Here is a 20003-nt window from a genome sequence, read left to right as displayed (position 1 = left end):
CCAGAATTTTGACTAATGGATATTATTGCCTAGAGTTTTTGCTTCAAACTTATACAAAAATCATCATGCCTACTCATTAACATACGGTAGTGATTTACATTTTTTTTTTTAAATATCAGGACAAAACAGGACAAAATAAATTCATATTTGTAGTTTATTTAGAATAACAATATAAAGTGAGAGCCAAAGGCAGAATGTCGTTTGTGGGCCAGTATCAGGTCACTATAATTCTCAAATCTTTGAGATAAAAGAAGTAATATTTATAATATTATTATTATATTTTTATAACCTCTGCTACTTTTTCAGGATTCTTGTATGAATAATTGTAATGGCTGATAAAAATTCAGCTTTACAAAATAAATGATATTTTACTGGATATTAAGAAAACCATTATTTTGAATGTAATTTTTCTATATTTTTGGTAAAATAAAATGAGGGAACAAATTTGCTAAATGTGCTGTTGTACTATTTTAGAAAGTCATGGGAACAAATTGATCATTTGTGGCGACAATATATATTGTCCACATGCCATGTGCTGGGCTTGTCTATACACAAATAAAATATGTTTCGACAGGATTCTCATGACTGTTAATGTAAATGAATCAGTGAGAAAAATGAGAAACACAAACTCAGAAGTAACATTGAGTTTTGTGAATATTGTCACCATGTTTTCTTCATGAAATGTCTTTTAATATTTTTTTTTGTTAGATTTACCCTTTAAACTTAGCAAAAAAGTGATTTGACGGTGAAGATTTGTTTAAGATGTAAAGGTTGTTTAAAATTTGTTTATTTGGTGGATTTGGAATTTCAGCATTCGAGGAACATAGTCATTTCATATACTATATTTCTTTCAGTATTTTGGAGCGCTATGTGCAAGATCAGATCCCTGGTGCTAAAGTGATAGTGGAATCGATCGGCCCACGGCGGCATGGAGAAGGTTATGAACTTGAAGACTACTCAAAATCAGACCTGCAGGTGTACGCCATCGACCCTCTCACCAACAGAGCCATCTCCAGACAAGAGCTCTTCAAGTAAGCCAAACACACAGCCACTCCTGACACCTTTTACAAACAGTCTGCTCGTTTGTTTCCAACATTTGAGGGAATTAGGGAAAAAGTCCAAGCCTTGTCCTGTGTTCTCTGACCGTGGTGTTGATGTGACATTGCAAGTTTAAATCTGGCTTGCAACAATTCCAGATCCTCTTGGATCCTCATCTCACCACTTGTTAATCTGTGCAAAACAACATAATATGCACCAATAATCCAAAGTGGGTTGCAGCTAGTCTAATTACTAACTAATTACAACTAATTGGTCTTAAGCCATGTATAATTATGCAATTTCTCCTGATTGGACACATTTTCTTGGAGGTGTTTTCAGAAGGCCTGTTCTGTTTTTTACAAAACAGCTAAACATTCCATCCAACTACAGTCCAACTACATTACACCACACTTTCTAAAAATATTAAAATTAATATTATCTTTTATTAGACACTACGGTTCAAATCTGTGGGGTCGGTAACATAAACAAAATAAGAAAAAAAAGCAATATTCCTGTGGTGACTGCTGAATTTTAAGCTTTGTTACTCTTCAGTCATAGACCATGTCGCCAATTTTCTGCAGAGTTAACAGCTATATACCTTCTTGCCTTCATATTAGAATGGGTTTCCATGGCCGAGCAGCTGCATCCAAGCCTTACATCACCAAGTGCAATGCAAAGGTATATGCGAAGGTGTAAAGAATGCCACCATTGGAGCAGTGGTGTTCTCTGGAGTGACAAATCACACTTTTCTGTCTAGCAATCCAATAGACGAGTCTAGGTTTGGTGGTTGCCAGGAGAACGGTACTTACCTGATTGCATTGTGCCAAGTGTAAAGTTAGGTGTAGGGGGGTTATGGTGTGTTTTGTCAAAACCAAGACATTTTGGACAATTTAATGCTCCCAACTTTATGGGAACAGTTTGTGGATGGCCCCTTCCTGTTCCATCATGACTCTCCATCAATGCACAAAGCACGGTCCATAAAGATGGATGAGTGAGTTTGGTTTGGAGGAACTTGACTGGCCTGCACAGAGTCCTGACCTCAACGCGATAGAACACCTTTGGGATAAATCATGTTAAGCCTTCTCGTACAACATCCGTGCCTGACCTCACAAATGTGCTATTTGGACATCATGGCATATCTCTAGTCTAAGAAAATATTGGCAGTGAAGTGAAAAAAAAGGAAGGAAATTAAGTAAAAAAAGAAAATTATTTGTTTTTGTAAACAGCTGTTCTAAAGGAAACACCTGTCCTCTTCAGCTGAGAAGGAAAAAAAACACTGACGTCCAGACACACAGCAAAAGACTCATTTAAACTCTGCTGCGCCCCATGACTCAGCAGGTAGACATGTCTGTCACTGGGATCCAACACAAGTCATCGGGATTCTGTTCAAATATGTGTTTACTGAGCCAACACACACATCTCATCCATATTCACAAGCACAGGAGATCACAGACCACCTGCCTTCTCCTGCCTTTCTAGCCATGGATCTCACTCTTATACACATTTTATTTTGTTCACTGTGAGATGTGTTCTGCCTGTGTTTGTATCTCTACCAAAGCAGAGCAGCTGTCCAGATGAAAATTGTATGGCTCAGAGGTTGATGGTAATATTTCTTTAGATAAATAAAGACACAGATGAAACAACTTTTGACAGAGAAGTAATTAGCTAGAATTTGATGAGAAATGTTTGAGCTCATATTAAAATATGTGAATCAGTGTTATTTTTGTATTATATTATATTATATTATATTATATTATATTATATTATATTATATTATATTATATTATATATTATATTATATTATATTATATTATATTATATTATATTATATTCTTTGAATCAGACATAAATAAAATAGTGTGTAAGATTACAATTATTTGAATGAACAAATTAAAGCATTTATTTGAATTAGAGAGAGAGAGAGAGATAGAGAGATAGAGAGAGAGAGATAGAGAGAGAGAGAGAGAGAGAGAGAGAGAGAGAGAGAGAGAGAGAGAGAGAGCGAGAGAGAGAGAGAGAGAGAGAAAGAGAGAGAGAGATTATATCATATTAATTACATTATATTATTACATTTTATTTTAGTGTTGGTTTTAGTGTTTTGTATGTGCTTTTGTTTAATACTCCTAAATGGCTTGAATTGATTTTTATTCCATTTTAGCTTCAGTAATTGTACATAAATTCATTTATTTCTATTTTACGCTACATTTTTTCAGCTTTATTTTAAGTATATGAATTATATATATATATATATATATATATATATATATATATATATACTTCTTGCACACAGCTATTGTATTTTTTTTAGAATGACTTGGAATACAGTGCCTGAGTCACATGGACTTATTTTGTGGTTATTTTTAAAGCTCTTAGATTAACGTAGAGGATCTCAAATCCAGCGCAACTAAAACAAAAAAATTCCAACAATGGAGAGCTAGCCAAACGAAGGAAACATAACAGTGTGCCACAACATTTACTGCAACAGTTCCCCCAAGGTACATCAAAACTGAACTAACCAGCTTTCCAACCAGTGGTCCAATATCATTGCACAGCATCTGAAATGTTTGAATCTTGGATTTTTCAGGTGGCCAAATTGAATTGATGCAATTTAATTCACAGAAAATCAATTTGGCCAACTGAAAAATTTAAATGTGATCAGTCACTAGAACATTTTAAATTAGAGACCTGCATTTTTTTTTCAGTGTAAGCAAAGTCTGTCATCAAAGAGCTTCGATATAATTACCTCCCAGAACTGTCTTACGCGACTCTGTTCCCAGACAACAGGCATCTGCCTCCGAGAGCAAGATAACTTTATTGAGTTTCATCTGCGTGCTCTGAGGCGCAAGAAATTTATTATACACTAAATTATTTTATACAGTGGCTTCTTCTACTACAGCAACTTCCAGTCTTCTTAGTGATATTTAGTGGCAGTTAATCATGAAGTGAATTTTGCTCTCTTCGGATTAATGGATGGAAACGGTGCTTTATTCGCAAATGTTTCATGCAGTACTCCAATTTTGTGCACAAGTTCAATCTTAACGTTGGGTAAAACCAGCTACTGAGACAATACCGGTATGGTTTTCAAAACATGCACTAGTTTGTGTTTTCAGGCACCCCAAAATGCTGTTGTCTCATGTAAATGAACATCCAAAACTCTTTCTGAACATTTATGTTTTTAGTAAAAAAAACTTTTAAAAAGTGTAGTTTAAACGGCCTCTAAATGTCCTTGAAAACTAAACAGAAAACACAACAGATTGTGAAATGAGGCTAAATAATGCATTTTCATTTATGACTGAGCTGTCCCTGAAAAAAATTGATAATTTGTGATTTTCCTTTATTACAGATGAGAACGTGCTTTTTTGTGTGTTTCTGTAGACATAATCTGTCTCCATTTGACTCAGTTACATGGGGACATGCTGTTCTTTATACTTTGTGTTTGTTTGTTTGTTTGTGTGTATGTTCCTGACTGAGAACAGCGGACTGCTGATTTTTTCCACCTTTCTCCTTTCATATGTTCTGCTGGAGACTAGGTTGTTTTCTTGTGTCTCAGGTCATAAAAATCAAAATCTGCTTCCCAAAGCTTTAGAGTCTGAGCTGCACCTCAGCGTTCATAAAAGTTCTCTTCACAAAACTAGTTTCTTTGTCCAGAATCCATCTGGTCACTCTCAGTAATGTTTTGGATGGATGAATCAAGTCGTCCTGCTGGTTAGAAGCCCACTGACTCTGAATTACGATAAAGACGGTCAGCCATTGTTGAGCATGTTCACACTGCGTGTATGTAACAGCGTGAGTTAACCCGCGCTGTTTCTTTTCCTCCACAACAGGGACATGATTCAGAGAAATGAAGGACTCATGGGTGAAAACACGGGTTAAATTGGGATGTAACAATCTGAAACATTCCAGGAGCTTTCATTAAAAAATAAACAAAATATTGTCTCCATGTCATGTACACTACAGTTCAACAGTTTCAGTCTGTTTATTAGTGGAACATTTAGCGTTTAAAGTTTCAATAATATTAAACATTATTCGTTCTTCTATTGCCTTTATTTTATTTTTAATGCTATCACCAGTAAGATTTTGCAAGATACATTGAACGAAATTACAAATGCAACTCTTTTTGTTTTTAACCCCATTTTTTTTCATGAGCTAAACTCAAAGAGCTAAGATTTTTCTATGTACACAAAAGGCCTATTTTTCTCAAATATTGTTCATAAATGTGTCTAAATCTGTGTTAGTGAGCACTCTTCCTTTGCTGAGATAATCCATCCAACTCACATGTGTGGCATATCAAGATGCTGATTAGACAGCATGATTATTACATAGGTGTGCCTTAGGCTGGCCACAATAAAAGGCCACTCTAAAATGTGCAGTTTTACTGTATTGGGTGGGTTCCAAAACCAGTCAGTATCTAGTGTAACCACCGTTTGCCTCACCCAGTTTAACACTCTCTGTGCGCTCTGCAAACTCTATTCGATTTCCTTTACATAGTTGATCAGGTTGTTGCATGTGTCCTGTGGAATATTGGTCCACTCCTATTCAATGGCTGTGCAAAGTTGCTAGATAGTGGCAGGAACTGTAACACGCTGTCGTATACGTAGCTCCAAAGCATCCCAAACATGTCCGTTGAGTATGCTGGCCATGCCAGAACTGGGATGTTTTCAGCTTCCAGGAATTGTGTACAGATCCTTGCAACATGGGGCTGTGTATTATCATGCTGCAACATGAGGTGACGGTCATGGATGAATGGCACAACAGTAGGCCTCAGAATCTCATGACAGTATCTCTTTGTATTCAAAATGCTATCAATAAAATGCACCCGTGTTTGTTCATAACGTAAATGGACTGCATTTATATAGCGCTTTTAACAGACCCTATGGCTTTGCATTTTTTTGGCCATCCAAAGCACTTTACATTTTTGCCTCACATTCACCCATTCATAAACCAATGCCTATGTCAGCCATGTAAGGCTGACATCCAGCTTGTTGGGAGCAGCTAGGGTTGGGTGTCTTGCTCATGGACATCTCAATACTTGGTCAGGTGGAACCAGGGATCAAATCACCAATCTTCCGGTTTATAGACAACCTACATGAACCACTGAGCCACTGCCACCCCATGCAACTGGCGTACGTCTGCCCATACCATAACCTCACCACCATCATGGGCCACTCGATCCATAACATTGAATTTAGCAAACCGCTCACCCACACAATGCCATACAGGTCCTTCTCAAAAAATTAGCATATGTGATAAAAGTTCATTATTTATCATAATATAATGATAAAAATTAAACCTTCATATATTTTAGATTCATTGCACACCAACTGAAATATTTCAGGTCTTTTATTGTTTTAATACTGATAATTTTGGCATACAGCTCATGAAAACCCAAAATTTCTATCTAAAAAAATTAGCATATCATCAAAAGGTTCTCTAAACAAGCTATTAACCTAATCATCTGAATCAACTAATTAACTCTAAACACCTGCAAAAGATTCCTGAGGCTTTTGAAAACTCCCAGCCTGGTTCATTACTCAAAACCGCAATCGTGGGTAAGACTGCTGACCCGACCCTGTCCAGAAGGCCATCATTGACACCCTCAAGCGAGAGGGTAAGACACAGAAAGAAATTTCTGAATGAATAGGCTGTTCTCAGAGTGCTGAATCAAGGCACCTCAGTGGGAAGTCTGTGGGAAGGAAAAAGTGTGACTAAAAACGCTGCACAACGAGAAGAGGTGACCGGACCCTGAGGAAGATTGTGGAGAAGGACCGATTCCAGACCTTGGGGGACCTGCTGAAGCAGTGGACTGAGTCTGGAGTAGAAACATCCAGAGCCACCGTGCACAGGCGTGTGCAGGAAATGGGCTACAGGTGCCGCATTCCCCAGGTCAAGACACTTTTGGCCTACAGAGAAGTAGCACTGGACTGTTGCTCAGTGGTCCAAAGTACTTTTTTCGGATGAAAGCAAATTTTGGATGTCATTCGGAAATCAAGGTGCCAGAGTCTGGAGGAAGACTGGGGAGAAGGAAATGCCAAAATGCCTAAAGTCCAGTGTCAAGTACCCACAGTCAGTGATGGTCTGGAGTGCCATGTCAGCTGCTGGTGTTGGTCCACTGTGTTTTATCAAGAGATTTTGATCTCAGGAGATTTTGGAGCACTTCATTCTGCCATTTGCTGAAAAGCTTTATGGAGATGAAGATTTCGTTTTTCAGCACGACCTGGCACCTGCTCACAGTGCCAAAACCACTGGTAAAGGGTTTACTGACCATGGTATTACTGTGCTCAATTGGCCTGCCAACTCTCCTGACCTGAACCCCATAGAGAATCTGTGGGATATTTTGAAGAGAAAGTTGAGAAACCCAAGACCCAACACTCTGGATGAGCTTAAGGCCGCTATCGAAGCATCCTGGGCCTCCATAACACCTCAGCAGTGCCACAGGCTGATCGCCTCCATGCCACGCCGCATTGAAGCAGTCATTTCTGCAAAAGGATTCCCGACCAAGTATTGAGTGCATAACTGAACATAATTATTTGAAGGTTGACTTTTTTTGTATTAAAAACACTTTTCTTTTATTGGTAGGATGAAATATGCTAATTTTTTGAAATTTTTTAGAGGGTTTTCATGAGCTGTATGCCAATATCATCAGTATTAAAACAATAAAATACCTGAAATATTTCAGTTGGTGTGCAATCTAAAATATATGAAAGTTTAATTTTTATCATTACATTATGGAAAATAATGAACTTTTATCACATATGCTAATTTTTTGAGTAGGATACCTGTACATGCTGTCTGCCATCTGCCCTGTACTGTGAAAACCGGGATTCATCCGTGAAAAGAGCACCTCTCCAAAGTGCCAGATGCCATTGAATATGAGCATTTGCCTACTCAAGTCGGTTACCATGACGAACTGCGGTCAGGTTAAGACCCCAATGAGGACTACAAGCATGCAGATGAGCTTCCCTGAGACGGTTTCTGACAGATTTAGCACACATTCTTTGGTAATGCAAACCGATTGTTGTATGTTTCCTAAAGGTACACTAAATAATTAAATCCAATTAAAAGTGAGTCCAGTAATCAGCTTGGAAATGAAAATCAAATGTTTTTTTTTTTTTTTAATTCAGATAAAAATGTGTTTAACTTATGACAGTCTAACCAAATAAAGACCTGGTTTAAATCAGGTATTAAAAGGATATAGTTCACAGAGAAAAACTAAATTCTGTCATAATTTACTTACCTTAATTTAGTTACAAACCTGTACAACTGCAAAATACAGAAAGAAAAAAAAATCCTATTTTGGCAATAAAAGTGAGTACACGACAGTGTAGGGATAAAAACATTTTTTTTCAATATCTTCTTTTGTATTTCACAGAAGAAAGGTTATACACAACAATAACAATAAGAGACAGTAAATTGACTTTAAAATCACTTTAACGTCTTGATCTGATGGTATGTGAACAGATCTAAACACAGGTATAAACGGTATAAATTCCAAATAGGGATAGAGTTACTTTGTGCACCTTGAAAAACAAAATCTATTCATTCTCATTTCATTAAAGCTGAAAAAAATCTCCTGAGATGTTTAGAAGCTGAAGGTGCGGGTCTATTGACCACGTAGATCAAACACACACTGTCTTTCATCAGTTTTTAAACCTGGATCATCGATTATGTTTGAATAGTCCTGTTTACTAGGTGTTTCTGTTGAAGTATTCTGTTGCAGGAGGACTAATTGGTCTGCCAGAGATACTTATGAAGTACTTAGCAAGCAGGCCTATTTAAACCTTATTGATCAGCAAAGTGTCAACAAAGGAAAGACTTTTTAGATTTCACATCAGCTAAGGAGAAAAGCGCTCTTGCTCTGCTTTGGAGTGGCCTTAATAATCAGCTGTATATATAAACACTCACCTAAATAATTATTAGGAACACCATTCTGTGTTTCTTACCCCCTTTCACCTTCAGAACTGCCTTAATTATATGTGGCATTGATTCAACAAGGTGCTGAAAGCATTTTTTAGAAATGTTGGCCCATATTGATAAGATAGCATCTTGCAGTTGATGGAGATTTGTGGGATGCACATCCAGGGCACAAAGCTCCCGTTCCACCACATCCCAAAGGTGCTCTATTGGGTTGAGATCTGGTGACTGTGGGGGCCATTTTAGTAATGTGAACTCATTGTCATGTTCAAGAAACCAATTTGAAATTATTCGAGCTTTGTGACATGGTGCATTATCCTACTGGAAGTAGTCATCAGAGGACGGGTACATGGTGATCATAAAGGGATGGACATGGTCAGAAACAATGCTCAGGTAGGCCGTGCTATTTAAACGATGCCCAATTGGCACTAAGGGGCCTCAAGTTTGCCAAGAAAACACCCCACACCATTACACCACCACCAGCCTGCACAGTGGTAACAAGGCATGAAGGATCCATGTTATCATTCTGTTTATGCCAAATTCTGACTATCATCTGAATGTCTCAACAGAAATCGAGACTCATCAGATCAGGCAACATTTTTCCAGTCTTCAACTGTCCAATTTTGTTAAACTTGTGCAAATTGTAGCCTCGATTTCCTATTTGTAGTGGAGATGAGTGGTACCCGGTGAGGTCTTCTGCTGTTGTAGCCCATCCGCCTCAAGGTTGGACGTGTTATGGCTTGACAAATGCTATACTGCATACATCGGTTGTAACGAGTGGTTATTTCAGTCAAAGTTGCTCTTCTATCAGCTTGAATCAGTCGGTCCATTATCCTCTGACCTCTAGCATCAACAAGGCATTTTCACCCATAGTACTGCCACGTACTGGAAGTTTTTCCCTCTTCACACCATTCTTTGCAAACCCTAGAAATGGTTGTGCGTGAAAATCCCAGTAACTGAGCAGATTGTGAAATACTCAGACCGGCCTGTCTGGCACCAACAACCATGCACCACTCTAAATTGCTTAAATCACCTTTCTTTCCCATTCTGACATTCAGTTTGGAGTTCAGGAGATTGTCTTGACCAGGACCACACCCCTTTGTCTTGACCAGGACCACACCCCTTTAAGTGCATTAAAGCAACTGCCATGTGATTGGTTGATTAGATAATTGCATTAAAGAGAAATATATATATATATATATATATATATATATATATATATATATATATATATATATATATATATATATATATATATATATATATGAAATCATTGGTCGCTCTCAGGAACTCGGTGAATTTAACCGTGGTACTGTGATAGGTTGCCACCTGTGCAATAAGTCAATTTGTGGAAAAAGAGCAGGATCAGCGCACATTGAGGCACACTATGCAGAAGTCACCAACTTTTTGTAGAGTCAATAGCTACAGACCTCAAAAACTTTGTGTGGCCTTCAGATTAGCTCAAGAACAGTGTGTAGATAACTTCATGGAATGGGTTTCCATGGCCGAGCAGCTGCATCCAAGCCTTACATCACTAAGTGCAATGCAAAGTGTCGGATGCAGTGGTGTAAAGCACATCGCCACTGGACTCTAAAGCAGTGGAGTGACGAATCACACATCTCTTTCTAGTAATCCAATGGATGTGTCTAAGTTTGGAAGTTGCCAGGAGAATGATAATTGTGTGACTGCATTGTGCCATGTGTAAAGTTTGTTGGAGAGGGTATTATAGTGTGGTGTTGTTTTTCAGGGGTTGGGCTTGGCCCCTTAGTTCCAGTAAAATAAACTCATAATGCTTCAGCATGCCAAAAAATTCCATGCTCCCAACTTTGTGGGAACAGTTTCAGGATGGCCCCTTCCTGTTTCAGCATGAATGAGCACCAGTGCACAAAGCAAGGTCCATAAAGACATGGATGAGTGAGTTTGGTGTGGCCTGCATAGTCCTGACCTCAACCCGATAGAATACTTTTAGGATGAATTAGAGCGGAGACTGTAAGCCAGACCTTCTCGTCCAACACCAGTGCCTGACCTCACAAATGCGCTTCTAGAATAATGGTCAGAAGAGTTTAAGCTGTTATAACTGCAAAGGGTGAACCAACTCTATATTAAACCCTACTGATTAAGAATGGGATTTCATTAAAGTTCATGTGCATGGATAGGTAGACATCCCAAAATGTTTGGCAATATAGTGTGTATATAATAATAATAATAATAATAATAATAATAATAATAATAATAATAATAACTCTATTGATACTAGCTCAGTTAAGCCATTGAAGGGGAGAATGAGGATTTCTGCATCATGTTGACTGTAACCCATAAGATGAACTAGAAAAGACTAAATGCAGCTGGTCAGACGCTGTCCTCATTAGCAGGATTCTTGGCTCCCGTTTTTGTGCTGAAGATGCTTTGCATTCACACTGAATGTTGTCAACATCTAGCTGTCAATCATCTCAAGGCTGTCAGAGTCAGTACAGTATAAACATAATGTGTAGGTGAGCAGAAATGTACAGTGTTATATCACCCTGAAGAGGTTTGTGATTATGATGTGTTTACTGTACAGGTACATATTTGTGTATGGAACAGATCATAATTTTCATTGCACATACTATATTTATTTTATTTTTAGTACTATCACAATTACGTTTTTTTAATATACACTGCCCGGCCAAAACAAGTTGCTGTTTGGATTTAAATATGTACCGGTTCTTCTAACCCTAACTGATGGAGTGTTTAGCTTTTCATTTCTTAAAAAACCATGTAGGAAGACACAACATGGTCGTATTTCAGGATGACAATGTCAAAATTCATCAGTCTCAAACTGGGAAAGGCATGAATGATCATTTTCACACATGAATTGGCACCTCTCAGTCCAGACTTAAAATTCATTGGAAGTCTTTGGGATGTTCTGGAGAAGACTTTGCAGAGTGATTGATGCACCTCTAGATGGAAATAACATCACAACACTCATTTGCATTAAGAGGTACATCAATTTTTGGTTAAGATCTTGTATGGACCATGCAAGAGTCAAGCACACTGTAAAATCTCCTCCTGCACATCCCAAAGACTTTAAATGAATTTAAGGACTGGACTGGAGGGTTTTGAGATCAAATTGGCAGGGCTACTAGACCGACAGTGGAATCGCAACTTGATTGTGGCCTCTGTGCTTGAGGGCTGAGGCTATTGACCCCACCTGGCACGTTGTTAGCCCTGGCTCACAATGGCCCAACATCCTGGAATATGCCCATGGTGTGTCTTCCTATATGGAAAAGCTACACAGTCCCTCAATTAGGGTTACAAGAACTGTTTCCAAAAAAAAACCTGTTTTTGTTAATGTTTGTTTTTTTATGCAAGTTTTGTAAAGGTACATATTTGTATTTAATCTATAGGAGCAGATTGAAATGTAATTTTTTCTCTACAAAAAATGAAAATGCCTTTTAAATAAAAATGTGCAAACGTGTGTGTTTGACAGGTTCCTGGACGGGAAGATTCTGGACATCAATAAAGAGTTCCAGCCGTACCTGGGTGAGGGTGGGCGAATTCTGGAGATCCGTTCTCCTGACATCGTGGCAAGTGTGAAGAAGGCTGCGCAGGCGGTGGGCTACACTGAGGGGGCGCTGTTGGCACTCGCCATAATCATCATTCTGTGCTGCATCCCTGCTATTCTTATTGTCATGGTGACATACAAACAGTGAGTAGAATATTCTTATTTTTGAATCACCTCTCAATGGTAATAAGCCTCATAAGCAGGGGTGGTTTCTTTATTAGGGCGATAGGGCAATGCACCACCAAAGTGCAAAAGGGACAGATTTTTCAAACACATTCAGCCCCAGAGTTACGCTAGCTGTCATTATCCTAGACTGTTCTGTATCTGGATATATAGTCCAATCAGTGTCAATCAGCATCAAATTCTGTGGGGTACCGCCTCTTTTTGGACGATTTTGCCAAGAATCGACTGTTCTCATAGACCTACATACAATTTTTTTTTTTAACTGCAGGCACTGAAATGCATTCTCTGTGGGTTGCGGGAGGGCTAGCACTAACATGCTTTTTGTCATCCTACGTAACCTTAACTTGTGTATTGATTGGTGGGAACAAACATAACTCTATTAATAATTCTTAAGCTGAAGTGACATACAGTAATTTCCTCAGTGCATAACTTACATTTCACAGACATATTTTCCATTTCTAAATCTTAGAACGTCAAGGAAATATTTCCAGTTTGCTGTCAGGAGTGGACAAGCACTCTCAAGCACAAACTTCCTTGAACGAGCATGGCCACGAGCATGCGCTAATCAGACGGAGCGAAGCAGAATAGGAGCGCAACAATTCAGACTAAAATATACAGTTTGCTGAAATATTTGTTGTTGAATATTTATTGTTGTTGGTGAACAAAAATGTGCCATATGTAGAAATTCAAACTAAATTCATAAACCTAGTTGCATGATAGTGTAAAGTGACTATTTTAGGATAATCAAAAGCCTAATAGTCTGCACTTTTGTTTTTATTTATTTTCCTTATTAGTTTAGTGAATTTAACTTCTGCTTTAAAAACATTCATTTGTTTTTAGATTGTAATGTTACCATGTTAGAACGTAATATGATTTGACCCAATTTCTGCACATAATTTTCCTATTATAAAGCATACACGTTAAATGTAATGTTTGTTTTCATAGCCTTCAGTATGAACATTGCTTGTAGGACAATATTGGGCAGGATGTGAAATAGCGTAACATAGCTGTATTTTTAAATCAAATACAGATTTTTTTTTTTTTTATTAAATAGAAAAAAATTTAGAAAATACTGAGATCATACTGTATTACCCCTATTCAGCTTAAAAATACAGACATATGATTTTTTTAGCCAGATATCGCCCAGCAATATTACCACATGGCATGCTTTAAATGCAGAATTTTCCATGTTTTAGCTGTTCTGATTATTACGTTACTATATCAAAATTTGTACATTCAGTCCTGCATTATTAATTCGGTTCTGTTGGCGCTCCCAAAAAATTTCTGCACCAGCCGCCACTGCTCATAAGTCGCATATTTTGTGATATTGATGCTAAAATATAACTTGCTCCCCTAATACAAAAAGGGCAAACAGTTTTTAGTCATTTTACATCTTGTTTCAACAGCTTCTTTTCTAAGGGTGTTTGAGAATCTGCAAATGTGAATTGTGTCTAGTCAAAGTCAAAACTACATAAGGCTATTCTGCCCTACAAAGGCAAAAGACCTTAACTCACTGGAGTGTGGAACTGAGAAAAATGACTTTAAAGATTTTTTGTTGTCCAGCCAAATTAGTTATAGGTAGGACACTGGAAATCTGGCATTTAGATGTTTTAGTAATGACAATTATCTACATATACTTTTTTTTTACTCAAACTTGACTTTTGACCCCTATTTTGAAGTTACGGCACTCTGTCTTTGTATTGTCTGCAAAAAATGAGGAGTCATGCCAAGGCAAAAGGCAGTAACTTCCATATTATCAATATTTGGTTGCTGATCACCATTTACAAAATCAATATAGTAACACCTTTATAAAATCTAATGATCATGGCATTTATTTTGTATGATTTACAATTAATTATAGCCATCTTATTATTATTAAGGACGCAATACCTCTAGTAAAGAGAATCTTCATTGGTGTGCAGCAAAACTTACAGGTTGATAGGTGACACTGAATTATATGAACAATTATTTCTTATGAGTAAACATTTGCATATATAATGCAAAGATATAAAAAATAGAACAAATAACAAATCATGTAAAAATGCATGGGATTGGAATAAGATAAATAGCAAATACTGCCGCTGGTTAATCAAGGGTTAAGTTTGGCTATCACGCTCTAATGACAGCGCTGACTGGATCGGATTGCCCATTCATAGGCTAAACAGAGTAATTATTTATTGCAATATGTTTTTAATGTTTTTATCTAGTAAAAAAAAAAGATACAATAGGCTACATAGCTTAATTACTTTTACATCTTTGAATGAAAATCGCCTATAGCCTAAAAGGACAACTTTTAGATTGATGTGAACGACAAGTAGGAATAATTCTCAGAATGCTTGTGGATTAAACATCCCCGATGACGTTCATTGCCATGGATTTTATCGGGTTTACAAGAAAAGGTAGGATATATGGATATAATTGCGAACTGTTACTAGCCTACTGATTGTATGCGTGATCGCACGCTGTCACGGCATTCGAGTAGCCTACACACACTCGTGCAGTGGGCAGCCCCAGACTGCCTGACAGCGCGCTGAGTGAATATTCTGCATTATGAAAACATGTATGACAGTACACAGGCTACACCATAACTTAAACGCGGCAAACTTTAATAGACAGTAAAACAAAGGCGGGACACCATAACTGCATGTCGCCACTGTAACTTAATTTAGACGCATGGCTAAACAAAGGCAGAGTACCGTAACTCAGTTTGAGCGGTCCAAAACAAAGGCAAAGAGCGGTAACTGCTGTTACGGTGTTCTGCCTTGGTTTCTCCTGGGCTTTTGGAAGTTACTGTTAAGACAATCCATAATTTTCTCGAAAAAACAACATAATTGACTAACGATATTTATCCACATGATAAAGGAGGTCTTGAAAGTCCCAAAAATGTCAATAACTCATTTTCGACCAAAAACGAAGTTACGGCCTTTTGCCTTTGCACGGCAGTATTAGCCCTTTAGCTAGCAGTTAAAAATGTATACATTTAATATATACAGACGTATAATATATAAAGAGCGTCATGTCTTGTACTTTCCGTCTCAGAGCTGCTCTTGTATGAAGATGTTAAACTCTACAGTTTTACATCTCTATTTGTAACCACTGAGGTTCAGAGAGCGTTGAGGACAGGCTAGAAAAACATACACAGTAGGTGAGGGAGATGGGTTTTGGATGCCAGGTATTAAAATGGCTTTTTTCAGTAATTAGCCATGCTAACAGGCTAATCTCCCAGCCAGCTCTGTGTGAAAACAGATTAATTATAAGCGTTTGTGACATATCCCAGGCATTCGATCCATCCGTCACATCTCATGAAAAGCCTAGCATATGGGCCTGCTCTCCACACACTGCAGCTCCTCTGAGATGGAGAGAGAGAGAGAGTGTGAGTGTGGTCCTGACCTTCTGCACACACCAATGAGTCCGTCATCAGCTATTGTGTAAATACATAACAGATGGATAATCACAGAGCGAACACAAACAGCTTAACACACACATCTACGTGTGTGAAGCTCGCTCTCTCACACTCACACGCATGCATGACTGCATTCAGATGTTCTTACACATATTAAAGAGTTTATTTTGTTGTTAGACTCTTGTATTAAAGGTGAAATGACTTTTATTATGGGATTTAATTTGGTTGTTTCAAAGGAGACATAAGTGTTAGCTTGTATATCACAACACGAGAGTAATTGCATTCTGGTTAAATAAATAATATTGAGAGGGCCATGTTTTCGATAGCCTCCAGGAAGCCCATAGTCAGGATGAGAGAGTGTGTGGAAGAAATACAAAGATGAGAAGGAGAGAGAGCCGTATTCTCAACTGTGGACAGGCAGGATACACAGAGGTTATCTTGTGTTCTTATCACATTTTACAGCCTGAATTATGCACACAGCAGTAACTACAACCACAACAATTTCAGTGGGCTGCATGATTCAACACTAGGAGCATTTTCTGGCTTGTGAAATTAGAATTTGGACTCCCAATCCATTCAAAATATACACATTTGAAAAGATTGCATTATTCTGGCAGAGAGGTAAAACAATAAGTAACACCAGGAAAAATCTGTATTAATGAATTTACATATTATGTAACATATTACATTTATATTATATTATATTTATTATATTATATTATATTATATTATATTATATTATATTATATTATATTATATTATATTATATAGATTACAATATTATCCATTGTTAATATTCATTGTCCAAGCCATGTGTCCTCTGTAGATGTTGTTATTAAAGAATTTACATATGGGTCAGAGGGTAACATTTCATAGTTTTTTGATCATATTTGATTTTTTATGAATTTCCATTGAGATTAAAACAGATCTCTTCTTCCAGGGAGTTCCAGGGATATTATTATTCATTGTTAATATCCATTGTCCAAACCACATGTTGTGGGTTTATTACATTATATTACATTACAGTATATCATATAATATATCATCTTATCATATATTGTCAAACCACGTGTTCTCTGTTGGGGTTGTGGGTTTATTATATTACATTATATTACATTACCATCCATTGTTGATATTCATTGTCCAAACCACATGTCCTCTGTAAGTGGGTTGATAATATTACATTACATTATATCATATAATATCATATATCATATCAATCATATCATATATTGTCCAAACCATGTGTCCTCTGTTGGGGTTGTGTGTTTATTATATTATATTATATTATATTATATTATATTATATTATATTATATTATATTATATTATATTATATTATATTAGATTAGATTAGATTAGATAAGATTAGATTAGAATAATTTAATAATATCAATGTTTGTGTTTTTATTTGAATTATTATTCCTGTACCAAATTATCTAATAATTCTCCTTTCTTCTTTCCCTGCACTTCCTGTTGCTTCATGTGGACACTGCTCTCAGATTCAAAGAGTAAGTTCAAATTCTTCTTTTTGATGAATTATTTGCCGGAGACTGTGTGCTTTCGTGCCTTCATTATTCGGTTCAGTCCTTTAAAAAGGGAACATATGAGTGGAGCGCATGAATTGAGATGTGGAGCAAAGGACATACTCACTCCAGCCCTCTCTGATTCCAACGCAATAGCGATGCCTTTGAAAATGAACAGAAATGACTAGTTTCATGACCTCACAGAGTACAAAGTGAGCCGGTTTCAGTTCCCTCCTAATAAAACACCTCATCTCAGTGTGAAAGGTGCTGAATAACCCATGATATTTTGCATCGCATGAATAAAAAGTGCTGGTACAGATCAAATGAGAGTTGCGGGAGCGCCAGACCTCATATCCTCCAATAATGGAGCTGAAATGAGCCTTTTGAAAGAAGGAAACTCACTCTTTTGGGGTGCTTTACAGGAGGCAGGCCGAGTGTGCCAAAACCGCCCGTATCCAGATGTCACTTCCTACTGGCAAATCAACAGGAGGTGGCGCCCCTACCAATCTCTACGAGGAGCTGGGAGACGGCGGCATGTAAGTCACCTGCCCTAACCCTCAACCTTCAGAACAGACAGCAGAGAGATGATTAACGAGATCTGTGTATGCTTTTGAATATTTAAAGAAAAGGAGAAACACGTGTGGTGGGTGAGTGTGTCTGCAGGAAAATCAAGAAAAGTTCACCCTGTCATAAATTTCTGTCATCGTTCCAATTGGTACAAAACAGAAATAATTCAGACCAAAACGGGATCATAAAAGTAGTCCATAGGACAAAGGCGTAGGCAAAAAAGTGGATGATGGGTGGGCCTCTAATAGTGTGGGTGGGCTGCCGGAATAATTTACTATAACCCTTAATTTGGAAAAAAGCCCAGGCCCACCTGTAGCTATGCTTGTGCCATAGAAGTAAAATTAGTCAAATTTAGATCAGTCTGTTGCGTTACATTTAATCATAAAATACACAAGACATAACAGAACCAATGATATTTAAGGTCACTGGCATCAGATCCAATCTGAATATGTTTGAATGAGATTCGACAAAGCAAAATGGATTTTGCGAAGTCTTACGATTTTTGCTATAATTCATATGGACAAAAGCTGCATGGACATTCTGATACATTTCTTGTTGCATAGAAGAAAGTTCCAGAGTCACACAGATTTGAAACTGCATGAGAGTGTGTAAATCATAGAATGACAGAATAATCATGTCTGGGTCAGCTATTCCTTTAATGCCCTGACCCGATTCTTCATTTGCAAAATAAATGTTTTTGCTTATGAAGACTTGACATTCTCCAAAGGGAGGAAGTGTTCCTTTTCTTTGGTAAATTAGCTGAGCTTTTGGCTCTAACAGTAAGTCCATCCATGGAGATGTGCTCACTGGACGTGTGTGTGTTTAGTGCAGCAGGAGTCCAATGCCAAGCTGAAGGCTGTTGTGAGTGGAATGAAATGTTAATAGATTAAAAGATTATAGCCGCAGCACAGCATCTGTGTCCCTCAGGTAAAGCCTTTTAAAGTGCTTTTGATTTAATGCAATCAAAATAAATGCAGCTGCTAACACAAATAGACTGTGAAAAAGAATGGAATTCATTTAAATAGATGCTGAACAGCAGTTTAATACCATCAACAGAAAGGAACAGGACATTGGGGCAGGATTTGTTTGCTTGTTTATCTGGGCAAACATTTTGTTCTTTTGTGAGATATGAATAAAAACATAGTCTGTCAGCAACCTTACTAAACAATATTGAGGATTCTCTCTGTGACCCTCATATATATACAAACCAGATTCCAAAAAAGTTGGGACAATGTACAAATTGTGAATAAAAACAGAATGCAATGATGTGGAAGTTTCAAACTTCTATATGTTATTCAGAATACAATATAGATAACATATCAAATGTTTATACTGAGAACATGTATAATTTTAAGAGAAAATAAGTTTATTTTATATTTCATGGCATCAACACATCTCAAAACAGTTGGGACAAGGCCATGTGTACCATTGTGTGGCATCCCCTCTTCTTTTTTATAACAGTCTGTAAACATCTGGGGACTGAGGAGACAAGTTACTCACGTTTAGGAATTGGAATGTTGTCCCATTCTTGTCTAATACAGGCTTCTAGTTGCTCAACTGTCTTAGGTCTTCTTTGTCGCCTCTCCCTCTTTATGATGCAACAAATGTTTTCTATTGGTGAAAGATATGGAGTCAGGCTGGCCATTTCAGTAACCAAATCCTTTATGTGGTCTGGCATTGTAATGATGGAAAATGCAAGGTCTTCCCTGAAAGAGTCGACGTCTAGATGGGAGCATATGTTGTTCTAGAACTTGGATATACCTTTCAGCATTGATGGTGCCTTTCCAGATGTGTACGCTGCCCATGCTAGACGCACTCACGCAACCCCATAC

At 37.5% G+C, this 20003-nt stretch overlaps 1 protein-coding gene across 1 annotated transcript in view; it reads left to right on the top strand.

Annotated features, from left to right (window-relative positions):
• pcdh15a (protocadherin-related 15a) overlaps nt 1-20003 on the top strand; it is a 361007-nt gene that overhangs the window by 315779 nt on the left and 25225 nt on the right. The window contains exons 30-33 of the mRNA XM_067421546.1: nt 855-1031; nt 12419-12637; nt 17581-17589; nt 18027-18140. Of these exons, the coding sequence (XP_067277647.1) occupies nt 855-1031; nt 12419-12637; nt 17581-17589; nt 18027-18140 (519 nt within the window). The remainder of the gene's footprint in view (nt 1-854; nt 1032-12418; nt 12638-17580; nt 17590-18026; nt 18141-20003) is intronic.

The sequence above is a fragment of the Pseudorasbora parva genome, chromosome 17 (assembly GCF_024679245.1).
Source record: "Pseudorasbora parva isolate DD20220531a chromosome 17, ASM2467924v1, whole genome shotgun sequence".
Lineage (NCBI taxonomy): Eukaryota > Metazoa > Chordata > Actinopteri > Cypriniformes > Gobionidae > Pseudorasbora > Pseudorasbora parva.
The sequence above is the reverse complement of the archived record's forward strand: the minus strand, read 5'-3'. Positions and strand labels throughout refer to the sequence as shown.